General features: G+C 45.9%; 1 protein-coding gene across 1 annotated transcript in view; it reads left to right on the forward strand.

Moving 5' to 3' along the window:
- Kank1 (KN motif and ankyrin repeat domains 1) overlaps positions 1–14,405 on the forward strand; it is a 180,147-nt gene that overhangs the window by 162,561 nt on the left and 3,181 nt on the right. The window contains exons 5-11 of the mRNA XM_013018406.1: positions 2,918–3,115; positions 4,416–4,524; positions 5,833–6,081; positions 7,496–7,583; positions 11,214–11,433; positions 13,050–13,192; positions 13,494–13,694. Of these exons, the coding sequence (XP_012873860.1) occupies positions 2,918–3,115; positions 4,416–4,524; positions 5,833–6,081; positions 7,496–7,583; positions 11,214–11,433; positions 13,050–13,192; positions 13,494–13,694 (1,208 nt within the window). The remainder of the gene's footprint in view (positions 1–2,917; positions 3,116–4,415; positions 4,525–5,832; positions 6,082–7,495; positions 7,584–11,213; positions 11,434–13,049; positions 13,193–13,493; positions 13,695–14,405) is intronic.

Here is a 14,405-nt window from a genome sequence, read left to right on the forward strand (position 1 = left end):
AGTTTCTGCCACATTGTAAAGTTTCTTTTCAACATGGTGTTTTATACATCTCATTGTTACAATGGGTCAACCTGTATCCTTATTTCAGCATTTTGTTATTTCCCTTCCCCTCCCCAAATTAGAAAATTGTATATATAAGATGCAGGGCACCGGAATCAAACAGTGACAACAGGTTATACTGTGGGGGAAGAACAAACAAAAGAAACAAAAAAAATCACATAGTACATTATAAGTACATTTAAAACAATACCAAGCAAGAAAAAAACACCTGTGTCCCTATCTTGGTGTTCATTTCACTTAACATCATCTTACATGGTCATATGTACATAGCTTTTGACTTACTCTGCTTGTCCTAGACTTATACTAGTTATTGCAAATAAGGGAAACCATGGGACCTATGTTTCTTTGGGCCTGGAAGCCCTTTTTCTTAATGGAAAGAATTATTCCAGAGCCCCCCCCCACTCAGGTCCCTTACAAGGAACAGGAGAAGGGACTCAATGAGTTTACATTGCCCAGGACGGACATGGGAATCTGAGCAAACAGGGAGGGGCAAACTTTCATCTAGACATAACGGACAGAAGAGATCTGTGGAATGGTATCCTAGAAAAAAATACTGTGGGGGGGAAGAGGGTTGGGGATCAGCCTGGCAGAGAGCACGGGTGACACTTTATCATGAAGGAGCTGAAATTTCAGGCACCATACACAGTCTCCTAAGGAAGGACAATTGGGAGGAACAGAGTCCCGGACAACTCTGAACACCATTTGGAGTGGGAGGATTGAGCAGGACCATAACCACCATCGCAGCCAGGCTCGCTATAGAGGACTTGTCAGCAATTGGCCTAGGAGTGCAGGGACTTTAAAAAGTCCTCGTTTAAAGCCGAGTGCCCCGTGGCCCAGACCTGTAATCTTCACTACTCAAAAGACTAAGATTCAGAGGATTGTGGTTCAAAGGCAGCCTAGGCAGAAAAGTCTGTTTAGGGCCGTCTTCCAAAATAACCAACAAAGGTCTGGGCTGGTGACATAACCCAAATAGTTGAGCACCAGCTGAGGAAGCAAGTCTAACTAGCTTGAGGCCCCAAGTTCAAATCCTGGTACCAGTATATATGTAGAGGGGAAAAGACTTAGTTTACAAAACTGAGTCCTGGCCTCGGCTGGGGAGATTAGCTAGAAGAGGTGGGGAGCAGGTAACAGGTTGCTAGGAATGTTCTGAACAGATGCAAGTGGATTCACAGGCTAAAACATTTTTATTTAAATAGAAAGCTTATGTCTGGGCACCGGTGGCTCATGCCTCTAATCCTAGTTACTCAGGAGACTGAGATCTGAGGATCATGGTTCGAAGCCGGCTGAGGCAGCAAAGTATGTGAGACTCTCCAATTAATCACAAAAAAAGCCAGAAGTGATGCTGAGGCTCAAGTGGTAGCAGGTTAGCTTGAGCAAAAGGAGTTCAGGGACAGCACTCAAGCCCAGAGTTCAAGCTCCAGAACTGGTTTTAAAGAAAAAAAAAGACAGCTTATGGATTGGAGGCATTTTTCAAGTGGTAGAAGGCCAACTATGTCAATAAAAAGCAAAGCAAGAGCACGAAGACGTGAGTTCAAGCCTCAGTACCAGCATGAAAGGAGATGGGTTAGTGGGGTGGAGAAAGAGAAAAAGGAAGAGAAAAAAGAAGAAGAAAGAAGGATTGACAAAACCCATAGCAACCATTTGACTAGTCAAATGCCCTATAAAATGTGAGATTGGGGGATTTTTAAAATGACATCACTGGAGAAATTTGAATAGACTGGATATATAATAATCATAAATTACCTTTTCTAAAAATATTTGTCAGTTTTAGTGTTAATGGCATGTGAGTTATTTCTTTTTTCTTCTTTTTTTTTTGTGGTTTTTGTTGGTCGTGGGGCATGAACTCCGGGTCTGGGCGCTGTCCCTCAGCTCTTCAGCTTAAGGCGAGCACTCTACCACTTGAGCCATGGTGCTACTTCTGGTTTTCTGGTGGTTTGTTGGAGATAAGAGTCTGACGGACTTTCCTTGCCAGGCTGGCTTTGAACTGTGATCCTCAGATCTCAGCCTCCTGAGTAGCTAGGATTAAAGGTGTGAGCCACTGGCACCCAGCTAGAGTTATTTCTTTTAGAGCTATATGGTGAAATATTTATGTTCATGGAAGTTGTAAGTTCTCCGGCTTTCACTGTGCAGTACTGCGGTGCAGGTGGGTAGAAGGGCTGAGAGGAAGCTTGGTTTTCTGACCATGGTTGAAGCTCATAATGAGAAGGGGCTCTCTGTGTGGTCATATGCTGCATAATCCTGCTTTGTCAACAGTGAACAGTGTTGCCACTTACCGCTCAGTGATGTTCTCACCCTTGGAACTGGTATAAATCCATGAAGGTGTCACCCAACTCCAAAATCACCAAAGGATGCATTCTCAGAACCTGTCCCTACCCATAAAGTATGGTATAACTGCATTCTTGCCAACTTGTGTATGTGTAACTTTTCAGTAGTGGCCAAAGTAATGTGTGTACATTAACAAAGGACTGGTGGATGATGAAGAGGAAAATGCCTAGTGAATGAGTTTCTCTAGAAGGGCTCTTCTAGCCTCAGAAGCTTGTGAGATCTTTTAGAGATTAATCATTTCAGAATAATGAAGAATTGAGGAGGAAAGGAAAATAAATGCCACTTACCAGGCTGGATGCTTCCGATTTGCAATCAAGGGACACGTCAGGTCGTGGGGCATTATCTATTGTTTGGAGGCCTGCATGCAGTACTGACCATGTGTGTTGAAGGTGGACTTGAAAAGGGAATCACTGGGAAGCCCCCTCTCCCACCCTCGCAGGCCTGAAGAACTAGAGGAGGAAGGTGTGCATTGCTGATCAGTAGACAAAGCGAGAGCTTTGAGTCACACACTCTACCTTTTCTTTCCTGGCAGGAAATAATTTGGAGTATAGCTGTAAGTGTGGAGGCCTTCAGTCAGGAGGGCTGGTAAGCATGCCGACGTCCCAGCCTGAGTACAAGGTAGAGGCTACAGAAGAGAAGCCACTCAGCAGCCAAAACAGCTTCCTGTCTCAGGAAAATATGCTGGCCCCAGTGAACCTGACTGATGACCAAATAGCCACAGGCCTCTACGGTAAGTTCCCACAGTCTTCAAGTCAGGATGACAGACCAACACTTCCCATAGTCCATTGAGTGAGGTGTGCTTTACAAGTTGGCCTTGAAGAAAGATTATGTAATTGTTTGGAAGGTAAGCTTAGAATAACTTCAACATAGAGAGAAAGAGAGAGAGAGAGAGAGAGAGAGAGAGAGTACACGTGCCAGTCTCTGGTGGTTCATGCCTATGATCCTAGCCATTCAGGAAGCTGAGATCTGAGGATCACGGTTCAAAGCCAGTCTCAGCAGGAAAGTCTATGAGACTCTTATCCCCAATTAACACCAGAAAACCAGAAGTGGCACTGTGCCTCAAGTGGTAGAACACTAGCCTTGAGCTGAAAAGCTGAGGGACAGCACCCAGGCCCAGAGTTCAAGCCCCACAATTGACAAAAAAAAAAAAAGCTCAAGCAGAAAAATCAGACTCATATCTCCAATGAATCAGCAAAGCTAAAGACTTGGCTTGAAATGGCAGAGTGCCATCCATAAGTGAAAATGATGAACAAGAGCACCAAGTCCTGAGTTCAAATACCCTTAGAACTCCCCTCCACACACACACACATAATGACCAGAGAAAGTAGGCAGTATAGCCCTTTAAGAAAATGTATTTGGTATGACAAATTATGGAATCTGGTAAACAATGTTTCATTCGTTCTAGCACATTTTCTAGATTATATCAGCTGAGGAAAACGTATGCCATTATTCTTTCTTCTAGGACCTAAATGCTTTTTTGAAGATGAAAAAGGATGCAACATAACTTTGTAAACAGTAAAGCAATTTGTAAACAAAGAAAACCAATTTTCACTGGTTTTGTGATACCTGGAAGTACAATTGATTTTTTTCCCTCATTTAAGAAACAGTCCTAGAACTTTGAATTGTATTTCTTTGATATTTTTTTTGTTTTTTTGTCAGCCGTGGGGCTTGAACTCTGGGCCTGGGCACTGTCCCTCAGTTCTTCAGCTCAAGGCTAGCGCTCTACTACTTGAGCCACAGCGCCATTTCTGGCTTTTTCTGTTTATGTGGTGCTGAGAAATCAAACGCAGGGCCTCATGCATGCAAGGCAAGCACTCTACCCCTGAGCCACCTTCCCATCCCAGAATTGTATTTCTTTGAACACACTACACGTGTCCATTGGATTTTGTACAAGCTTCTCACACGTGCATACCCAAATCTACAGTCACAAATACGGGGATGAGGGAGTCCAGACTTGAGCAGGAAGGGCGGCTATTCATATCTTCTATGAGTTAGGTCAGGTCTAATCGCCCTGATTCCTTTTTCCACAGTATGTACAAATAATGAAAACACACTGAAGTCCATCATGAAGAAGAAGGATGGGAACAAAGATTCGAATGGCACCAAGAAGAATCTTCAGTTTGTGGGCATTAATGGCGGGTAAGGGAAGATGGTGTTGCTAGTACAGTGTTCTCTGTCTGTCTCCTTTGCCTCCTACCTAGTGAAGGCATATTTCAAGGTACCTGTTCTGAGCTGCTGCCAACATCTTGGTGATGAAAGATTCTCCTCAGAAAGGTCCATCTGGGCTCTCTTCTTCCCTCTTCTTGCTGTCTTTCCAACGCTACCTAATGAAGCTGAAACTTGGCATCTGTCCTCTGACCTGAACACCGTTCCTCTTCATCACAAAGCAGTAGGTGAAGGGAGGAGGCTGAGAGCAGCACTCTATCACCCAGTGATGGAGTACTTCATCCTCCACTCCAGCACCGGGTGCTTTTTCCTTGATTAGCTCCCATGGTCGAACTGTGAGCCTTTCACACGAAAGAGTAATGCAGTTAGGCCATCCGTTCTTTCTAAAATAGAATGGGTGTTGGCTATTTTATGTATTCCTTTTCTCAAGAAATAGTTCCACCTGTTTATCATCCTACAATTCCAAAGCAATTGCTTACCAGAAGGCAACACTGCAGAGTTAAAAATTTAAAAAAAAAAAGAAGTACTTATGCCAGAGGAAGTTACTGAGGCTTAATGTGATGGTTCCTGTTTATCAAATCTGTGTGTTGTGTGTTGTTTTCTATTTTAGTGCTAGGGCCCTGGACATTTTGAAGCACATGCATTAATGATGACTTGATAGATGATGTCATCTATTCACCCTGACTGTGGGAGAATAAATGAAGAAAGAAATAGAACTGAGCAACTTCAGATTTTGTTTCCCTAAGTTTCTTCTAAATGTATATACTAAGCCATACTTTTTTTTCTTCTTCAGATAACTAGATGTATATGATACCAGCTGGTGTCATGGTAGAAACCCCCAAAAACCTTTTTTTTTTTTTTTGGTATATGCCAGCTTTGGGGCTTGAACCTAATGCCTGGCTGCTCTCCCTGAGCTTTTGTGCTCCAGGCTAATGCTCTACCACTTGAGCCACAGCTCCACCTCCAGCTTTTTTTGGTGTTCAATTGGAGATGAGAGTCTCACAGACTTTCCTGCCCAGGCTGGCTTTGAACTGCGATTCCCAGATCTCAGCCTGCTGATTAGTTAGGATGACAGGCCACAGGTGCCCAGTCCAGGTGGCCCCTTTGAAGCCAGAACCCATTCAGAACCCACCACATTCAGACAGAGCTTACTTTGAATCTCTTAAGTGCAGCACGTAAAACCACTGGAGGGAGTCAGCAGCTTTGCCTTCATAGAAACTTCTATCACTGAGTCTTTCTGGGCACACCTTGCATCTCCTGAAATCCCAAATTGCCACCTAGGTATGAAACAACTTCAAGTGATGATTCCAGCTCAGATGAAAGCTCTTCTTCCGAGTCAGATGATGAATGTGATGTCATTGAGTATCCTCCTGAAGAAGAGGAGGAGGAGGAAGAGGAGGACGAAGAAGATACTCAGGGAATGGCGGAAGGGCACCATGCAATTAATAATGAAGGTTTCAAGTCTGCCAGGGTGGAAGATGAAACACAGGTTCAAGAATGTGAACCTGAGAAGGTGGAAATCAGAGAGAGGTGTGGTACCCTCCCCACCCCCGGCCCTCTCCCCTCTCCCCCAGGCTTAGTGCATTGGGGCAATAGAATCTGAGTCTCAGAAATTGCACAATTATTTCTCTTTGGTCTTACCTATCCCACAGAGACACACACATCTGAATAAGATGTTCATAAATACAAGTGTAGGCTGGGGCCTCCTAGAGTAGCAAAGAGAATTACACAATGGCTAATCTTCTTTATCTGAAACTTGAATTTCACACGGAGAACTATGTCTCTTACAATTTCCATTGTCTGAACACCTTACTTGATAGTTAAAGACATATTGGGAAAATTTGGTGACCAACACCCTTCTTTGTTTTAGGAGTTCAGATTTTATATTTAACCATTTCACTCAACGCCAATGTTGGTATAGCTAGTACAGAACTGTTGTGTGCATTGTAAACACGTGTTTGGCCTCATTTTATTGTAAGATGATGTGTGTCATCTTACATGTATTGCTCCCTGAGTGATCAGGAATATCGTGGATACAGGAATAACATAATTAACAGCTGAAATAAAATGTCAGACATGATGGTAGGCTACAAGGTCCCTAAAAATGCAATACGTTTTAGGGACTAAGTTGTTAGTAAGTGTGGATTTGAGACGATGGAAAAGATGAAAACTTCAGTGTGGTTTTTCATTATGTAAACTATCAATAGAACAATTCAGGAAACATTCCTGTTCCATTGGGCAAATGACAGCTTGCTACATTTGCTTCTTGCTCCAGGTGAGTGTTTCTATTTATATTGCCAATTGTTTTCAGATGGTTTGAAATGTCACCTGCTTTTTTTTTAAACAGCTTTATTGATATTTAACTTGTTTAGCATACATCACCTGATTTTAAAAAAAATTAAGTACTTGTATAAAAGGATTTAAAACCAATGTGATTTTTAAGGTTTCATATGGGTTAAAAAAAAACCACACTTTTATATTTGCCAGATATAGGTTGAGCTGAGTGGCTTCCTGGTTAACCTACCGGATAGTACATGGTAATTTAGACCTCTCCTAACACTGTAAGAGTGAAAATATGTTAAAGGATTTAGAACAGTCAGCAGGAGATGACGTTCAGCGATAGAGCACTTGCCTTACCAGTTCAAGGCCCTGCAAAGACACTGCAAAAACACAAAACTCTAACACAAGGAACAACAATTCTCCAGATGCGAGACCATAATAATGTTCTCAGTGGGCAGATTTACCTTTAGGGAAAGACTTTGAGCTCTGGCTGGCGGTGCATGGCTCTGTGTGGTATCATTGAATCACAGGCCTAGAGAGACACCCAGCCGACACCACCAGCAGCCTAGACTGGCTCAGAGAAAAGGTACGTGTGAGTTGAGGTAAAAACGACTTGAATTGTGGCCCATCCTGAGCTCACGTCACTTCCCTCCTCCCCTTTCAGGTATGAATTAAGTGAAAAGATGTTGTCTGCCTGCAACTTACTGAAAAATAACATCAATGATCCCAAAGCTCTGACCAGCAAAGATATGGTAAGTATGACAAGCAGGCGGTGTGCCCTGTCTGCGCAGACTCAGGGCTCGGCAGCTGCTCAGGCTGCTGTAGCCTGGTGCATCTCCCTGAACTATTTGTGGTATGAGTGGCAGGATACGCCCCGTGCTGCCCAGCCCCCAAAGCACCCAGGGTGTTCCTTGGGGCCCAACTTTGGCTATCCTTCACCCACCCTGTACTTTTCTTAGGGTGGAGGCATGTGAGGCACACACTGACATACAGAAAGGAGGACTAATTGCAGTCATCTTCTTCCTGCGCCGCTTCTCTCCATAGAACCTTCTAGGCCCAGGAGCAGCATCCTAGCAATTTCTGTTGTTTTGTTGGTTGTTTTTGTCAGTTGTGGGGCCTGAACTCTGGGCCTAAGCGCTGTCCCTCAGCTCTTCAGCTCAAGGCTAGCGCTCTACCACTTGAGCCACAGTGCCACGTCTGGCTTTTTCTGCTTATGTGGTGCTGAGGAGTCGAACCCAGGGCCTCATGTGTGCAAGGCAAGCACTCTACCACTGAGACACTTTCCTAGCCCACAATTTTTTTTTTGGGGGGGGGGTCCGGTTGTGGGGCCTGAACTCTGGGCCTGGGCGCTGTCCCTCAGCTCTTCAGCTCAAGGCTAGCACTCTACCGCTTGAGCCACAATGCCACTTCCGGTTTTTTTCTTTTTGCTTATGTGGTGCTGAGGAATGGAACCCAGGGCCTTATGCATGCAAGGCAAGGGCTCTACCACTGAGCCACCTTCCCAGCCCCAGCCCACAATTTTTGTTTGTATTTTTTTTTACTTTTGTCAGTCATGGGGTTTGAACTCAGGGCCTGGGTGCTGTCCTTGGGCTCTTTTGCTCAAGGCTAGTGCTCTATCACTTTGAGCCATAGCTCCACTTCTGGTTTTCTGGTGGTTAATTGGAGACACAAGTTTCAGGGACTTTCCAGCCTGGGCTGGCTTTGAGCTGCCATCCTCAGATCTCAGCCTCCTGAGTAGCTGGGATTACAGGTGTGAGCCACAAGTGCCTGGCTATTTTGTTGGTGGTGGAGGTTGTGGGGCTTGAACTCAGCACCTGGGCACTGTCCTTGAGCGCTTTTAAACAGAATGATAACTGCACGTGTCCTTGCACAGTCTGAGAGCACAGAGGTTGTGGTTGCCATGGTGATAGGAATGGTACAGACATTTCTATAGCAATGGTGGTTCTGTTGCCATTACCATGTTTGTGACTCTCTTTCACAAGGAGTTTTGGGAGTACATCCACTTCCCTGGGCTAGAGCAGCAAGTTGGTTGACAGCTCCATCTTTAAAGCCTTGAAAAAATGTGGTTTGATAATCATATACATTTGAACCTTTGCATATCAGTTCACTTTGCTATAACATCTAAATGCTAAATAAGGCAACAACTGGTGAAAAAGTTGACTTATGATGTATTAGCCAGGCACCAGTGGCTCACATCTGTAATCCTAGCTACTCAGGAAGCTGAGATCTGAGGATTGTGGCTCAAAGCCTGACCAAGAAAAGTCCATGAGACTCTTATCTCCAGTTAACCACCAGAAAATCAAAAGTGGAGCTGTGGCTCAAAGTGGTAGAGCACTAGCCTTGAGCAAAAGAGCTCAGAGACAGCCCCCAGACCCTGAGTTCAAGCCCCACAAATGACCAACACACAAAAAAATGTACTTATGAGGAATTATCTAATCCTGGAGCGGTTTCCTCTTGTGTGACAAATACCATTGCAATACCAATCACAGCAGAGGCAGAATACACAAGGGCACACAGCTGCGGGACCTCACACCCAGCTCCTCTCAGAGCACAGACCTTCAAGACTGGGCCTTATCTAGAGCAGCAGCTACTAGATTAGACTAGCTGGACCAAAGCTAGAGTATCCCTATCTAGGGTAAGATCCATTTAAGTCATGGTGTATTGCCATGTGCATGTTTTTTTTTTTTTAACTCGGTGTCTTCTATTTGTTTCTACTGCTATGGAAACTGACTCATGAGAGCCAGCTGAGTTGTGACAGTCTGTCAGAGTACCAGAAAAGAAAAGGAGCATGTGACATTGATAAAAATGTGATAGTAAATTAAGTTCCTAGTCAAATGAAGGCACTGCTGGTTAAAACTCATCCGTACCAACTAGTGCCTGGGCTCTCCCTTGATCACAGTGGTGAAACCAGTAAATGTCACAGCATCCACTAGGTGCAGCCCGAATTTAAAACTGGTGCCTTAGGGATCCCACCTTGAGTAGCCATAATCATTCTTTCTTTCTTTCCACCATCCTAGAATCGTAATGCGTATATGGCCTTTCTGAATTCTCTAGCGTGTCATCTGTGACTTACATATTGATTTGCTGGTTGAGTTTTCATTCATTGTCAAAGTGTTTAAAATTACAATGGCCTGAAAGGGAGAGGACGTATTTCCTTTCTTTCTGTGTGAGGACTCCAAAGAAATAGAAATCTGGATGAGAAGAGAAGGAAAAATTAAGACCAGTTCTTTCCTGGCCAAGACTCTTTCCAAGTAACACAAAATATGATTGAGCAGATGGAAATGGTAGAATCAGGCATGAGACTTCCTGGGTGCTGAGGGTTTGATATAGGCTATCTTTCTCTGATACAGCCTGCAACTTGGAAAGCACATGTGACTGGTTATGAAACAAGCATTGTCATCTTCCTCCCCAGCCCTGGCTCTATCTAATCCACCTTGAACCTCATTGGGCCTTAGTTTGAGTGGCTCATCCATGAAGCAAGCCCCCTGTCTAAAGAAGTCAAGAGTGGGGCTGATAATCAGAGACCGATGATCTCAATGAGAAATGGAATTTGTGCAGACCTTTTTGGGTTCCCTCTCTCTCCATGGTGGAACATTGGCATTTGGGATTGGAGCCCAAACTAGCAGTCTCCACACGATGATCCCTCAGCCTAGTGTGGTGGAGGAGTTGAAGGAATTGGAGTTGGTCGGAGGGAGTTGCATACTTTCATCCTGGTATCTGTGAAAATCATTTTCAAGACCAACCAAATTCCATGCGATTAGCAGCTGGAGTGTTTTAACCTCCTTGCCAACTCTGGAAGAGAGGCATTATCCTTTTTTCAGACCTGGAAACTGTGATGCAGAATAAGTAGCTTCCCTGGGTTCTATCCTGATTTGAACCTCTGGGGTCTGGCTCTGGAACTATTTGCCTTACATGGTGCTCTGAGGCCTGTCTTATGGAAACTAGAATAGGTCATGTGTGCTGATTAAAATCAGAGATGGTGCAGGTTGGTGTTTGGGCTGTGTGGGGGTATTCTGTAGTTGTCATTTTCTCTCTGTGTGTGTACGCGTATGCTAGTACTTGAGCTTGAACTCAGAGCCTCTCACTCTTTAGCTTTTTCATTCAAGGCTAATACTCTACCACTTGACCTGCTTCTTCTAATTCTGGCATTTTCCCAGTTAATTGGACTTAAGACTCTCTCCAGGCTGGCTGCAAACCATGACCCTTGGATCTCAGCCTCCTGAGTAGTTAGGGTTCCAGGTGTGAGCCACTGCTGCCAGCTTTGAGGTAGCTTTTGGAGAGCAGATCCTAACCCACGGCTTTTGACTACAAAAGGTCAGGTTTCTTGGGCTTTTTGCTGGTCTATACACAGAAGAACTAATGGCAGCTCCATGTTTTGGCAGAGATTTTGCCTGAACACCCTCCAGCAGGAGTGGTTCCGAGTGTCTAGTCAGAAGTCAGCGGTGCCGGCCATGGTGGGTGACTACATCGCAGCCTTTGATGCTGTCTCCCCCGCCGTGCTCCGCTACATCATCAACATGGCGGATGGCAATGGGAACACAGCCCTCCACTACAGCGTGTCCCACTCCAACTTCGAGATCGTCAAGCTGCTTCTGGATGCAGGTGCGGTGGCTGTCCCTTCTTTCCTCCAGCAGCAGGTCCTGACTCATCTCAGAGAAGCAAATCTACTCCCGAATCCTCTGGGCCTCCTAAAACCCTTTCATTGCTCTTCTACATGACATGGCAAGAAGCCTGTTTCTGAGTCACGATTTGAAACTTAAACAAAACGGGGTGGGCACAGATTCCAGATGTTTTTGAAAAGAGGTTTGGGAGATCTTCTTGCTGCGTGTCAGCTGCATTGACGTGAAGTGGATGCCTGGTAATAAACTCACATTTGCTCCTGCGCTGAATCACACGGGCTTGGCTGGTCTGATCGCAGGGACAGAGGCCTGCTCAGATCCAGAGTCCCAGCTCTTCTTGCATTTGTGCATTGCTTGGGCTGTCCTTGTACCCAGACCACCATCCAATCACGTTACAGAAGTGAGTGGTTCATCAGGAGAGGGACCAAGCAAGGCCATGGTAGAAACATCACTGTTTCTTCTCCCCAAATACACGAAATACTGGAGAATCAGACTAGATCTCAGAGTAAGTGTTGTCATCATAGCTGAACCACGTGAATAAAAACGGGAACTTGCCATTTCAGGAGATAGCAGGGATAGGAGAGCTTTCAACAAAGTGCAGCAGCCCAGTGTACATAGTGGCTGAACTTACTTAGAAGTTATTTTACCTCTGTCTTCTGGCTAAAGCAGGATGTACAGTCGCTCAGTCTAATTAGTGATGGCATGATGTTGGCATCCACTTTAAGATGCCATGAAACTGCCCAGTTTTTCCTCTACTGTCTCTTGATCCGACTGCCTGATTCTTGTTTTTTCTACTTTGTTTTGAGGTTCTTGGGTTGACGTAGAGGAGAAAGCCAATCGGATCTATCCTTTCTCTTCTGTTTGCCTTCTTTTTCTTCTCTTTCTCTTCCCCTCCTTTTCCCTTCTCCTCCTCCTCCTTGCTTCCCCCAAATCCTCAGACAGTCCATAGTAAAAACATGCCTACAGCCCTCTTTTAGTATTTTTGGGGGGCGGGGGAGGCAGGGGGAAAGTCCTAAGGCTTGAACTTAGGACCTTGGCACTATCGCTGAGCTCCTTTTGCTCAAGGCTAGCTAGACTTCGTGACTTGAGCCACAGCTCCATTTCCAGCACTTTTTTTTTAGTAGTTAATTTCAAATCAAAGTCTCACAAACTTTCCTTCCTAGGCTGGCTTCAAGCCTTGATCCTTCGATCTCAACCTCCTGAGTAGCTAGGATTCTAGGTGTGAGCTACGGCACTGGGCTGCCCACATGGGCCCACTAGTCCCCAGCAGTTTCTTAGAGGTCTTGCTGCTGCGTTGTTCCTCTCAGACCACAGGTGCTAGAGCTACAAGTCAGGGCGCTAGAGCTTTGCCTTTAGGAATCCTACGAAACGAAACAGTGAACTGCTGAATGTCTACATCCCACCTTAGTGTTTATTCTCCAGAGCACCGACTCAGACTTCTTGAAAACCCCCATGCCATTGCAGGCCCTAGGGGAAAAGACCAAACATACATCCCTGAGGCATTCTGGGGTTCCTCTCAAACCCCTGTACCTCCAGTCCCCACGTCCATCTGCTGCTGGTAGGAGACAGTTCCTTGCTAACGCAGGTCCTTGCTTGCAGACGTGTGTAACGTGGATCACCAGAACAAGGCTGGGTACACCCCCATCATGCTGGCCGCTCTGGCGGCCGTGGAGGCAGAGAAGGACATGCGGGTTGTGGAGGAACTCTTCGGCTGTGGGGATGTGAACGCCAAGGCCAGCCAGGTCAGTGCTGCTGTTCACTATGTTGGCTTCACCTGGTGATGGTAGACAAGGTTGATGAGGCCGGGCTAATGAAGCAGCATTGCCGGGCTTGCAGTCCAGGCACCACTGGGCAGTCCTTGCTGACCAAACATCCCCGGGACACGCGGGCATCCTTAAGTCTCTCCTGGGGAGACAGGAGATGGAGACAGGTCCTTGGAGTGAGTAAAGAACCAATCCCTTTACCGCCCTTCCTTAGTGCACAGTTCTGCTTTCCCCTCGACGTGTCAATCACACGGTTCTAAAGCCAGGTCTTCCCCCCCAGGCAGGGCAGACGGCCCTCATGCTCGCAGTCAGTCACGGGCGGATAGATATGGTGAAGGGCCTGCTGGCCTGTGGGGCTGATGTCAACATCCAGGACGACGAAGGCTCCACCGCCCTCATGTGTGCCAGCGAGCACGGGCACGTGGAGATCGTCAAGTTGCTGCTGGCCCAGCCAGGCTGCAATGGTCACCTGGAGGACAACGTAAGCATTGTGCCTGGGCCTCTGAGTGGGGGGGGGGGCGGGGGCAGATCCTCTTCCACCCTCCCCGTGGGCCACCTTCCTGACTGTGCACGCTTATACGCCCATTCAGCACAGGCCTCACCCCAACAGTCATTAAAGGAAGAAAGTGACTTCTTGGGGTGTGTCGGTGAACCAGGATCCTAATAAGGGGGGAAAAAAATAAAGACACTTGAGTCAGATTCAACGTAGGCAATTTCTGAGGTGATCCAAGGTCCATGTGAGCAAAAACACAACGGATTCTTAATTAGAAGCTGGCCTCATTTATGACTAAAGCACTTTCCCACATGAAGAGACAACACGGTAACTCACAAAGGCTTATTAAATAAAGTGAGTGACATTTCACAAGCTCAGGGTCCTGGCTGCTTTAAGCACATTTTCCCTTTGCAACTTGATCTGTTCCTATCATCCTTACCCTGTTCCCAAGCTTCCCCGATAGCTAGGGCTTGTTTTGTTTTGGGGGGTTTTCAGTTTCTTGTTTTTGTTTTGTTTGGTCGGTTGTGGGCCCTGAACTCCGGGCCTGGGCGCTGTCCCTCAGCCCTTCAGCTCAAGGCTAGCTCTCTACCACTTGAGCCACAGTGCCACTTCCAGCTTTTTCTGCTTATGTGGTGCTGAGGAATCGAACCCAGAGCCTCATGCATGCAAGGCAAGCACTCTACCACTGAGCCACCTTCC

Source organism: Dipodomys ordii, unplaced genomic scaffold (genome assembly GCF_000151885.1).
Source record: "Dipodomys ordii isolate 6190 unplaced genomic scaffold, Dord_2.0 Scaffold40, whole genome shotgun sequence".
In the NCBI taxonomy this organism is placed as follows: Eukaryota; Metazoa; Chordata; class Mammalia; order Rodentia; family Heteromyidae; genus Dipodomys; species Dipodomys ordii.